Genomic DNA, 12658 nt, shown 5'->3' on the forward strand with positions numbered 1-12658 from the left:
ATATTGAAAATTTTTATTTTAAACTTTTATCATGATTTGTATTTAATTTTGTATGATGAATTATGACTTATAACTATTAATGATGTTAATTTTATGACTATTATGTTAATTTATAATTAATTTAAAATTTTGAATTTTGTTAATAATTTTTTTTTAATTTTTGGTGGGCTGGTGGGCTGGCCCGTATAACCCACCAACCCGTGGTGGGCCGGGCCGGGCCAAATTTTTTTTGAAAAAATTACAAGTGGGCCGGGTTGGGTTGGCTCGTTTTTAAAGTGGGTCAAGGTGGGCCGGCCCACATGGGCCGGGTTGGCCCGTTTTGACAGCTCTATATGTAGTGAATATCTTCTTTAGATTAACATATTTGTCAATGTCATTCTCATTTGCCACTAGATTAACATAATGAATGTTATATATGATTGATAAAAAGTTATCGCCTGACCAAACTCGTTAAACCCAAAGGCAAAAGATAAGAAATCAGATAGAGATAATTGAGTTACAAATTCTCATCAATTTGAAAATATATTAAAAACAGCTAAGTGCAACTGGTCCTCCCTCCTATGATTTCATTTCCCCGCCATGCATATCATCATCTCACCTTCTCAAGGTACAATCTTTTAATTTTCATCTATTTATTTCTCCCCCTCTCTTGCTTTGTCACTCCCCTTTCCTACCTTGTCACTCCCTTCTCGCTTCTATGACAAATCAAGGAACTCATCTAATGAACCCGATAAATTCAAGAATCGTCATTCGACTTACCCGATGTAATAATCGGTTGATTATGGATTATCTAACATTGTACTAAGGTTGCATTGGGTGAGTTGTGAAGGTCTAGTTGGAGGTCCAATTGACCTTGAGAGAAGTTTCTGTTGAGAATCAAGTCTCATAAACTCTTTTCTTCATATTCTAGAGATAAGTTTTGTAGAGAAGTATTCTAAGTTCATGAATCTTCTTCTTCCTAAACCTTCTCTTGATTGAATGATTCTTTCCTCGAAATCCCTAATTCCTTCTTGTGTGTTTTGATTCAAGTTTAGAAGCTTGAATCTACCCTTGTTCCGTTTGAAGTTCTTCGAAAAGCTCAATTCCTTTGTTCTCTTTTCCTCATCCTCTTGGTGTGATTGTTGAGGTAAGGGAAGTTAAGAGTGTTTTAATGGATGGTTGAGTTGTACATGTTAAATGGATTGCAGATTGCTTGCATTTAAGCGTTGAAGTTGCATGAATTTGGGGTTGGTAAGTTGAACTCAAGTGGTTGGTCTTGTGGAAAGGGGATTGGTGATTTCTCTAATTTGTGGTTACATGTGCTATTTTAGCTTGATTTTGAATCTTATATGATATTTATGAGTTGCTAGATGCAATGCATGTGTTGGATTCCTGTATTTTAGGTCTTGGAGACAATTTTCATGATCTACAAGTGCAGATTTATGGTGTCACATCAGGTGCACCTTTATTGCACCAAACATGAAGAAAGAGACTCATCTTGGGTTGGGATGACGTCAGACAGTTTGAATGACGAATGACGTTGGACGTGATAATGTAGGAAGGCCTCTAACTTAGTGACATTAGGTCCTAGTTGGGTGACACCAAGCGTGATCAAGACAAAGACTTCCTGCCAGAACGACGTCAAGTGCCATTAAAGTGATGTTGGGCGAGAGTCAAGTAGAGGCTCCCTACTTGATATGAGGTCGGACGTGGGTTTGTCACACTAGGCGTGAGGTTCCAAGGGATTTCCACCTTGGTCACGTGGGGTGCGGTTTGCATGGCGTTGGGTGTGAGCGAGACAAAAAGTTCCCTACTTCGATGGCATCGGACGCGAGGTATGTTGCACCAGACGCGAGATGCTTGGATGATAGGTGTGTTTTGGAATGTTGTATGATGAACATGAGTAGATGTATGCATTTTATTGCATGTTGTATGAAGTATGATGACTGTAGTTCTATGTATGTTGATTGAATATGAAATATGTAGATCTTCATGGTGTTAGATGATGATGAGCACATGCATGTTGAATATGTGTATGATGTTGTTTATCTATATATGTATTGACTGGATGTGATGCATATAGATGATGTATGATGAGGTGTGAATGTTGATAATGCAATAGAACATTAATACATGTTGGCTAACTTAGGACTTTAGGAGAGAAAATTGTTTTAAAAATTGAAGATCCCACAAGGGAATCTTAGAGTGGTGCTCGGGTAGGTCATTGTTGGAAAATCCTTGTTGAGTAAGTGTGACTATTAAAGTGAGTTTTAAGGTATGTTGATGTTTCCTCTAAGTCCTTAGTTAGTGATTGAGTAAGATAGGGTGTCAAGTGTTACAATCCTTAATTAAACACCTGAAAAAGTTACGTGATTTCTTGAGGATAGCCAATGAGTTAACTCCACATGTGACTTAGTAATGCATATCAAGATCGTGACATGTCTATATATCTAGTTGTACCACTATTAATGGTGGAATCAGACTTTTCTAATATAAATGACAAAATTAAGAAATCATATTATTAGAATTGGTCACTACCAATATTGTTGATTCCACAAAGTGTATGGATCATGAAGAAACTCAATTTTTTATTGGTTTCAAAAAACCAACCCATCTGAAACTAACTACTTCCCAGGTCTTGTGCCATATAACAAGTATCGTATCTAAATTAACATATTTGTCAAGTTTCCTTATTTTTCAAATTACATATATAATTTTATTGTTTTAAATATCTGTTAAGAGAAGAATAATATATAAAAGAATAAAATTAATTAATAGTTTACTCAAATATGCGATGAATTTAGTGGGAGATTCATTTTATTTGAAAAAAAAATTGTACTTCTATTAATTTTTTAGAGCTTTCGTAAAATGAATAATTATTAATTTTATTCTGACAAAAGTTGAACAAATATATGATATGTCGTTTTCGCTTTCAAGTGGGGCAGATATCATGCCTGAAATGTTGAACTGTTACTTGAGCTCCCTCTTTCTAACTTCACGGTTGATGGACATTATGCATTCCCTATATCTAAATTATATTATCCTGTCAATCAGATTTTTATATTTTTCCTTAAAACAAGAGAAAATTTTCATTTATCACGGTCTAAAATATAAATTTATACTGTTAATCAATAAATAATTAAAATGATTCTTTGGGAGATTTCTAAAATAATTATTGTAAAAATTAATTCTATATAATTATTTTTAATTTGATATTCGTACGAAAAATTTATTTTACACAGCATGTATGCAACACATTTTTTTTATCCTTAATCTTTGTTTTCAGAAATATAACAGAGAGAAGTGATCGTTAATTTACCTAAATTTATTTCATTTAATAACTCATGTTTCATATTAAATTTTAACAATTCAATTGTTGAAATTACCGTTTTTAATACATAAATTAAATTTACAAATTTTTAAAAAATATAAAAATTATTTAATATTTCATGTCATTAGTTCGTCAAGTTAATTAAATTAATTTAAATTAATGAAATGAAATATTAAATAATTTTTAAAATTTTAAAAAAATTGCAAATTTATTCTATGTATTAAGAATTATAATTCCGATGATTAAATTATTAAAAATTGATAAAGAAAAATGAAATATTAAATAAAATAAGTGTAAGGAAAGTTAATCTTCCCTCCTAGAAAACGGTTTCCTGACCCAAAATTAAGGTTTCATTCTGACAGCCCGTTGGATGAATGGGAAGCATGTATGAACATTAGTGTAGCAGTGTCAAGTTATTACTCATGAATCATGGATCAATATATTTTTGCTGCAAAAAGGTGAGGCTTGTTCTTTATTCTTTTCTGACCCGCACACTACTCCTGCTGTTCCAGTTCAGATTGGGAAGTGGAGAAAATAAATTAAAACGTGTTATTTAACCTACATAGTCAAAAATGATGACTACTTTCTCAGAAAAATAAGGGTAACTTGACTATGGCCAAAAAAATATACATTTGTTTAGCTAAGAATACCTAATGTCTAATGGGCGGCGATTGACAAGACAACATGTATGTTTACTTTATAATTCAGATTCTAAAAAATAAATAACAAATAATATTAAGATATTTTACTTCAACTAAATACAATTACGGTTAATCACATTAATCAACACGAAATTGTTTTAATTTAATCCATCGGTATAGTTTAAGGTTTGTGTTTTTAAGTATATAATTGTATTAAATATTCAAAAAAAGACTTGAGTTACAGTAATTTGAATTTAAATACATTATTTTTAATAATAAAAAAATACAATATTTATTAAAAAAAATTAAATGTAATCAGAAATATTTTTTAATGAGACTTATTAGAGTGGATTTGATAAGTTATTATAAAAATTTAGAATAATGTTACATGTACAATAAATCAACAACTTATTCATAACTTTTGTGTCATTCTCTTTATCATTTTATTTATCATGAAGAGATATTATTCATGATGAAGAAAAAAAAATAGTTTTGTACAATTTTTATTTACATATAACATTACTAAAAAATTTATGAATAAATTTGACTATTTTATAGATTAATTTAATAAAATTTGTTTAATAAAATAGTTTATTTAGCATTTTGTAACTTATTTTTATAAGCTACTTCGACTATTTTATATATAACTTATACTTTCTCAATTAAATTTTTTCTTTTTAAGTATCTCACTAGCTAATTTACTTAAAATTCTCTCTCTCTCTCTCTCTATATATATATATATATATATATATATATAATTCTATAAACACTCATATATAAACACACACATAAATAATTATAGTTAATTATAATCAAATAACTAAACAAATCATTTAAATTTTTTCTACTAATTTACTTAATGTATTGTAAAAAAAAAACTTAATATCATTAAACACTCTCAGCTTACTCATTTAATTTTTTTAACTTTTAGTTTTTCAGTTCTTAACTTGTAAATTTTCAACTAATTATTATAAGTTGATTTTGTGAAACACACTTTCAAATAACTTTTTTTACTGATAAAAAATATATTTTTATGTACCAAAATATTAGTTTCTTTTTCAAACTCATTTTTTTAGAGTAAAGTATTTTTAACATGATATTAAAATTTATAATGTTATGCTAGGAGCAGATGTCCAATTTCTGGAAATTCATAAGTCCCTGTCTAATGAACTGTAACTTAGTGTGACTGTGTTACTTTTAGTCAAACAAGAAACTAAAATGAAATGACTAGTTTGAATTGTAATACTCATTCTAACAAATTGCAGCTTAGCATAGCTATACTTTTCTTTGGTCTAACAAGAGATTAAAACGAAATAGTTAACAAGTTGAGTTCATGCTTGAAAAATAAAATAGTTAACAAAAAACAAGATAAATTAATATTTGGAAAATTATTCTTACACACAGTTTATTATAAAGATTATAATTAATAATTAATGTGTAAGGCTATAAGATTATATAAATATCTATATATAATATAATTTACCTTTAAATATATAATTAATACTGTATAATAAAAATATTATTTTGTTTGAATGTGTATATATTAAAATATTACACTAACTACATTGATTAAATACTATCAATACTTACATTTGATTTTATTATACTTTTATATATTTACTAAAAATATGTATATATTATTAAATACAATATAATTATTACAAAATTTAATACTTGTGTGTTAATTTAATTTATATTCTACGTATAAACGTATATATAGAATTAAATATAAAGGCATATATGTGTGTATTTATATATATATATATATATATATATATAATTTATTTTATAGTTCCTATTTTCTTTATTGTTTTAATAAATTAATTGAAATTTAATTATATATTATACAATTTTTAATTAAGTAAATGACTGATAATAAATTAAAAATATTTTAAAATATATTTTAATTAAAAAAATATTTTTATGAATAATTAAATTAAAATTTTTAAGTTAAATACTCTAAATTATATGATAAAAGAAAATTAATATAGTACTTATATCTTAAAAGTGTAATATTTACATTTGTTAGGAGATGAGAGTTTAATTTATATTAATGATGATAAGTTATATGGATTAGATTATATATTCAATACAATAAAATAGACTTTTAGTGATATTTAATATTATATTTAGTAGCAATAAAAATGGTCGCAAAATATTTTACCAATATTTTTACATTAGCTATTGTACGCATAAATCCTTATAATGACTAAAAAAAATGTATGAATTTTTGTGACATTTTTTACTTCAGTGTCAATGTAGACTTATAAGGTGAGGGTTATCCTCGAATTATAACATTTTAGAATTCAACCTACAAAATTAACATATAAGGTAAAAGTTATTATCCACTTATATACTTTTTAATTATCTTATTTTTTATTAATGTAAGACTTAATTTTTTTTCTCAATAAAATGAATTAAAAATTACGCTCTTATAAATATATTTTTAATAACTATTATTTATTAACCATTAATATTTTTATTAGATAATCAAATAGAGACAATTAGTTTATTATCATTAAATAATTATTACTAATAGTAAAATTTATTTTAGTGTAAATATATTCTTAGTGATTATTATTTATTAGTCATTAATATTTTTATTATATAATAAAATATAGTTAATTAATTTATTATTATTAAATAGTTATCGTTAATAGTAAATTTTGATATAATAATTTTAATATTAAAAGAGAAGACAATATAATACTTTTATTTCTTGGAATAGGGTAACCTAATTTGCTCAAAAATTTAATGGACAAAAATATACCATTATATAAAAAATATTTTTAAAAACTATTAAAATAAATTTTAAAAAATGAGAACAATAGGGACTAGGGAGATGCCATTTTAACTTACGTTAGTTACGTTCGACGCATATGTTGCCATGTATATCCCAACCTACATTTTTTCTGTCTGAAGTCTGAGCCAACGTCGTTGGTGAGTAACTATTATAGAGGCTTTGCTGGGGAGTGATAACTAGGTCAAGGATGAGGCGTAGGGGTGTTCATGGATCGGTTTTTTCAAAAAATCGATCCAAACCGAACCGAACCGTTTTATAAAAGTGGATCGGTTAACCGATCCATTTTTTATAAAGTGGATCGGTTTGGTTTTTTTAAAATATGGATCGGTTTTTTTGAAATTGGATCGGTTCGGTGCGGTGCAGTTATCCACTTTTTTACTCATATATGGATCAGTTTTTTTAGAAAACCAAACCGAACCGAACCGATCCACTTTGTAAAAATGGATCGGATAACTGAACCGGTTTTATAAAGTGGTTCGGTTCGGATTTTTTTTCAAAATAGATCGGATTTTTCAATATGGATCGGATCGGTTATGGATCGGTTCGGATCAATTTGAATTTTTTGCACACACTACAAAAAAATCAAGTTTTAGCGACCACCAAAATCGGTCGCTATTTAGGTAAATTCAGTCGCTATTTCATTCAGCGACCGAAATAGCGACCGAAAAAATCCGTCGCTAAAACCCTAGTCGCTATTTCAAATAGCGACCGAAATTTTTTCCGTCGCAATTTAGCGACCGAAAAATCAGTCGCTAGCCAATAAAAATCCGTCGCTAACATTTTTGTCTCCTAACTTTTGGAGACCAATTTTGCGACCGAATTTTTTGGTAGCAATTTCCGTCGCTAGTTTTTGTATTTATTTAATAAAAAACATTTTATAAATCAGTCGCTAAATCGGTCGCTAAAAAACTGAAATAGCTACGGATAAAATCGGTCGCTATTTCAGTCGCTAAAAAACTGAAATAGGTACGGATAAAATCGGTCGCTATTTCGGTCGCTAAAAAACTAAAATAGGTACGGATAAAATCGGTCACTATTTCGGTCGCTAAAAATTTGAAATAGCTACCAATTATTTTGGTCACTATTTCGGTCGCTAATAACTTGAATTAGCTACAAATAATTTCAGTCGCTATTTCGGTCGCTAAAATATACCAGTATTTTTTAATTTTTTTTATTATAAATTTATACCTGTTAACGAATATGAAATTAATAATATATTTATTACACAATTTATAATAATAAACTAGAACATACTAAAAGACAAAATCTTATCAAAGAAAATTTATATTATAGTGAAAACTAAATAAAATATAAGTATGTCAATATAGTATGCTAAAAACACAATAATATCATAAAACGTTTAAACTTGAACAAAGTAATAGTCAAATACAATAAAATATCCTGAAACAAGTAAAATAAAGAAGCTTAATTAAGGGTCTTCTGCTATGTCATCAAGAGCATCATCAACAGAATGGTCAGGATCCTGAAATTCAAGTATGAAAAGTGAATATAAAAGATCCAATGAAGAATATAAAAGCACATTTCAAATATACATTAAAATTTAAAATAATTAACTGAATAAAATAGGAACTGAATATGCATAGGAACTGAATAAAATAAAAAAAAATAATCATTTTTTCTTAAGATCATAAATTTTTCCACAATTGAAGATCCAATTAGCTGAAAAGAATAAGAACAATTAATGTTTTGTATCTTTCTAATCTAATCACATGGTGTGTTAGTGGGGATGGGGGCACTGAACCTGATAATCATGGCAGGTCAGCGAAGCACAACATATTGTTTAGATATTTTAACATTTGTTTTCATGAAATTAATGGGAATAGACATTGACTTTAATTAGAATTTAAAGATGATAATGTAATGCTAGCTGCTCTAAAACCACAGAACTAGCTATTTGATTTTGTTTTTGCATGGAAACTGTTTGAATATGGAATGGTGACTAAATATTGTTATTTGTTACCGTGATGTAAATTTTGACAGAGAAAATCAACAAATCAAATCAATAAATCATGTAGCTTTGCAAGCAATGCTGTAAAAGAGATACCAAAACATGAACCACCTTAAAAATAAATAATATATTTAGTAAAAAAACTCTAAAAAATATTTCTAAATTGATTCTTATTATGAGTAAAATAGGAGAGAAAATTTTACATATGTTATTACTAATACCTAACTATTTTTTTAATCATTACTTTAGCTCTAAATTTCTTATCCTATACATCTTTTTATTTAAAAAATAAACAGTTATTTAATATTCACTAGTGTAACACAAGTATTTCATATTAAAAAAAAATTATTCAATATTATTATTTGATATGAAGTTTTAAACATATTTATGTTTGAATCTGATAAATTATAAACAGTAAAATTCCTTCTCAAAATATGACATGTAACTCAACTTCGTAATTAAGACTTGGAGTGGATGTTACTACTTTAGTTGGAATCGTTGTGACGTGATTCAAGTGGTTGTCTCTCTCTAAATACCTATGGGATTCCCTTTCTCTAAATATATGAATCTTCTCACACCCCTTAACTCAATTAAACCCTCCAAAACACACATTTTTCCTTATCCAGCGGGCTGGTGCTCCCATGTTGTTCCAACCAAATCACCAATACTATAAACAACAACATTAAAACCTACAAATTAAAGTACAACGCATGAAACCTCAAAACATGGCATCTCCACGCGACACCTCCAAAACCATAAAGCTGGTGCGTTACAACAGCAGAGGGAACACCACCAAGCCCCTAAACGCACCCTCCAACCTCATCCTCTTCCTCTTCCTAGATTAACACTATCTTATCAACAAAAGAAATTACAAGGCAGATTAACACTACAACTTGAAAACATTAAGTATAACAAGCTTCTCTTCCCTCCAAAGCCCAAAGTATACAAAGTGCATTTCTACAAGTTCAAAGAAGCATTCAAATTTATGTATTAAACTGGGCACAACAGACTGAATCAGCCTTCCAAGATTAAACTGTAAACAAGTTCAATTCAATTACTCATATTTTTGTTTAAAAAAACTTAAAATATGTATTAAAATAGAAAATTAACCTCACAGTTTCTGAATAAGTATTTTCATTAAAAGTAAAAAGGTCAGAATTACAATGGGTGGAACTAAATATCATGCCTCGGGGAATCTCATTATCGCCTGGTTAGCACTATCAGGATCAAGAGGAAGAATTTTGTAAGGGACTAAGATCTCTGTTTTCTCAGCAACTTTATCTTGGGTCTCCAAAATCTATAACAATGGCAATGGCAAATCAATCATGTGTGTAATGTAAAAGCATGTAAAACCTGGCAAGTTGTACAAATGTGCATAAACAATAAAGGTTCACATAGCAGGGGAACCCAATTGGAGGATGACGTCTTAGGAGCCATTGAAAATAACCTCACGATCAACTTCCATAGATTGTGTCATGTTAACAGCCTTCAAAACCTCAAAAAGAACATTAGCTGTTTGATATGCCTAGGTAAATTGTGCCCTGAAAGAAGAGACAAACTATTAGTCACACAATAGCTGGACAACATATCAAAAAGAAAATTATCTGGAGAATCTACCGGTCAGCTTTATCAGCAGCATTTTGTAAAGCTTGGATGTACTTTTTGTAGTAATGCTGATAAAAACTCTGCATCTCACGAGCATCACTTTTCTTTACCCTTCCCTTCAGAGTTGGATCATTTTCCTAACGACCATGGAACAAATTGACCCAAAAAAATCAGAGACATAGCATAAAATAATTTAAATTAACACACAGGACTGTCAAATTTCAATAGACAGCAAAGAACACACAACACAACTGAAGTGTACCACATGCATTTTTCAAATCATCAATGTATAAACTCGGTTTCATCAAAAGACATCACAGTAAGCTATATATGAACCAGATCGAGTGAAAAATGTATACGGCAGAAGCATAAAGAAATGAAGTAAGAGAATGGTTACTCTTTCAAGACGTTGAAGAAGAGCGGTTTTGAATTGGCGAACACCACGACCACTTGAATTGGGATCCAACCTATGCGCTTTCTCAAAGGCGTAAAAACGGCCTACAAGATCAACAAACACTGTCATAAGAAATTCGGATAACAAAAAAGGAAAGAAAGAAATAGAAAGAGAAGAAAGAAACATACAGAGATAAGCAACCCTGGGATGAATCTCGATGAGAGACGAAGGCACGACCTCACTGTCAATGAAAGACTCTCCCAAATTCCCCGCAGTCTGTGTCCGCATGATCCGCCTGAGCTGCGGCGCCTCCGAAGATGGTCCCGCGCCTCCCCTCGACCGATTTAATAAAAAAATTTAGCGACCGATTTTAATTCGGTCGCTAAGTTTGTTTGTATTGTTTAGCTACCGAAATTTAATCGGTCGCTAAAAATTTCAAAAGTTTAGTATTAGCGACCGAATTAAATTCGGTCGCAATTTTTTGATAATTTTTTCAAAATTGGTCGCTAATTCCGTCGCAAACTACGTTCCCATGAAACAAAATTAAACAGCGACTGATTTAGCGACCGATTTTATTGCTACCGATAAAATCCGTCGCTAATTCCGTCGCAAAACAGCGACTGATCAAATTCGGTCGCTAAATTCGTCGCTAAATTATTCAGTCGCTAATTCGGTCGCAACATAGCGACCGAACCGAACCGTTTTATAAAAGTGGATCGGTTAACCGATCCATTTTTTATAAAGTGGATCGGTTTGGTTTTTTTAAAATATGGATCGGTTTTTTTGAAATTGGATCGGTTCGGTGCGGTGCAGTTATCCACTTTTTTACTCATATATGGATCAGTTTTTTTAGAAAACCAAACCGAACCGAACCGATCCACTTTGTAAAAATGGATCGGATAACTGAACCGGTTTTATAAAGTGGTTCGGTTCGGATTTTTTTTCAAAATAGATCGGATTTTTCAATATGGATCGGATCGGTTATGGATCGGTTCGGATCAATTTGAATTTTTTGCACATCCCTAATGAGGCGAGCTATTGAATTTTCATTTAACTTCGACAAAAACAAATGATCCTATCACGTCTGATCGATCAAGCCTAGCTATTCGATCTAAATTCATAGAATAAAAATGAGTGAACCATATGATTTTATTCTATAATATCTGCTATAAACATACAGTAAAAATAGGTCATATGCTACATAATAATAGACACAAATGTTATGACATGAACTCGACAAGCAAATTAATTGGGATGACTTCTACATATTCTTTTTGCATTCATCATAGTAAGGTGATTTTGTCAGAAGGAAGAAAAGTGATTAGTGTTATGTTTTTTTTTTTTTTTTAAGGTTTGTGTTTTTTTAAATGAAGGTTTGTGTTTTTATATTTAAAAAATTATTTAATTTTTGAAAATTAAAGGGAAATCAGAAGCATAAATTTTGTCACTCTTTATACAGAATTTCAAGAACATAAACCGAATGAAAATACTGTAATTTCTTAAAGTGTTAACGAAAATAATTTTAAAAAACTAAAATTTCATCTCAAAGCCGAATAATTATTTAATTTCATAGTTATAGATTTTATCACTAAAAAAGGTCATATGATAACGTTTAAAAATCAAGTTTATCTCTATTAGTGTAACATTTATTAAACAAAATTTAAACCACTAGTATAAACAGTATAATGTTTACTAATAGTATAAAACATTACTAACCAACAATTCTGATAACGTAGAAAATTAATATATTATCACCTTTTTTAAGATAATTAGATTATGATTTTTAGCAAGAAAGGTATGAAATATGATTGAGAATTATTAAAAAATATTTTTAATTTAATCTAATTATACGGTTTACAAATTATTATTATTTTTATTATAATTAAGTGTTATCACAAGTAAATAAGAACATTTCCTGTGTAATATGGAATATTGG

At 29.2% G+C, this 12658-nt stretch overlaps 1 protein-coding gene across 2 annotated transcripts; it reads right to left on the bottom strand.

Annotated features, from left to right (window-relative positions):
- Positions 1-8022: 8022 nt before the first annotated feature.
- Positions 8023-11067, bottom strand: LOC145954442 (callose synthase 3-like). 2 transcript variants are annotated; one of them, XR_014431645.1, is made up of 5 exons: positions 10911-11067; positions 10726-10826; positions 10341-10465; positions 10171-10264; positions 8023-10020 (listed from the first exon to the last, which is right to left on the bottom strand). XR_014431645.1 is itself a non-coding variant. In XM_083068630.1 (4 exons), the coding sequence occupies exons 1-4, from the start codon at positions 11008-11010 to the stop codon at positions 10249-10251; spliced, it is 342 nt and encodes a 113-aa protein (XP_082924756.1). In that variant the 5' UTR covers positions 11011-11067; the 3' UTR covers positions 8023-10248. The 2 variants fall into 2 exon arrangements, 1 of the variants encoding a protein (XP_082924756.1); XM_083068630.1 differs by having other exon boundaries at positions 8023-10264.
- Positions 11068-12658: the final 1591 nt, after the last annotated feature.

The sequence above is a fragment of the Cajanus cajan genome, chromosome 2 (genome assembly GCF_000230855.2).
Source record: "Cajanus cajan strain Asha chromosome 2, NIPB_CcT2T_4, whole genome shotgun sequence".
Classification (NCBI taxonomy): Eukaryota; Viridiplantae; Streptophyta; class Magnoliopsida; order Fabales; family Fabaceae; genus Cajanus; species Cajanus cajan.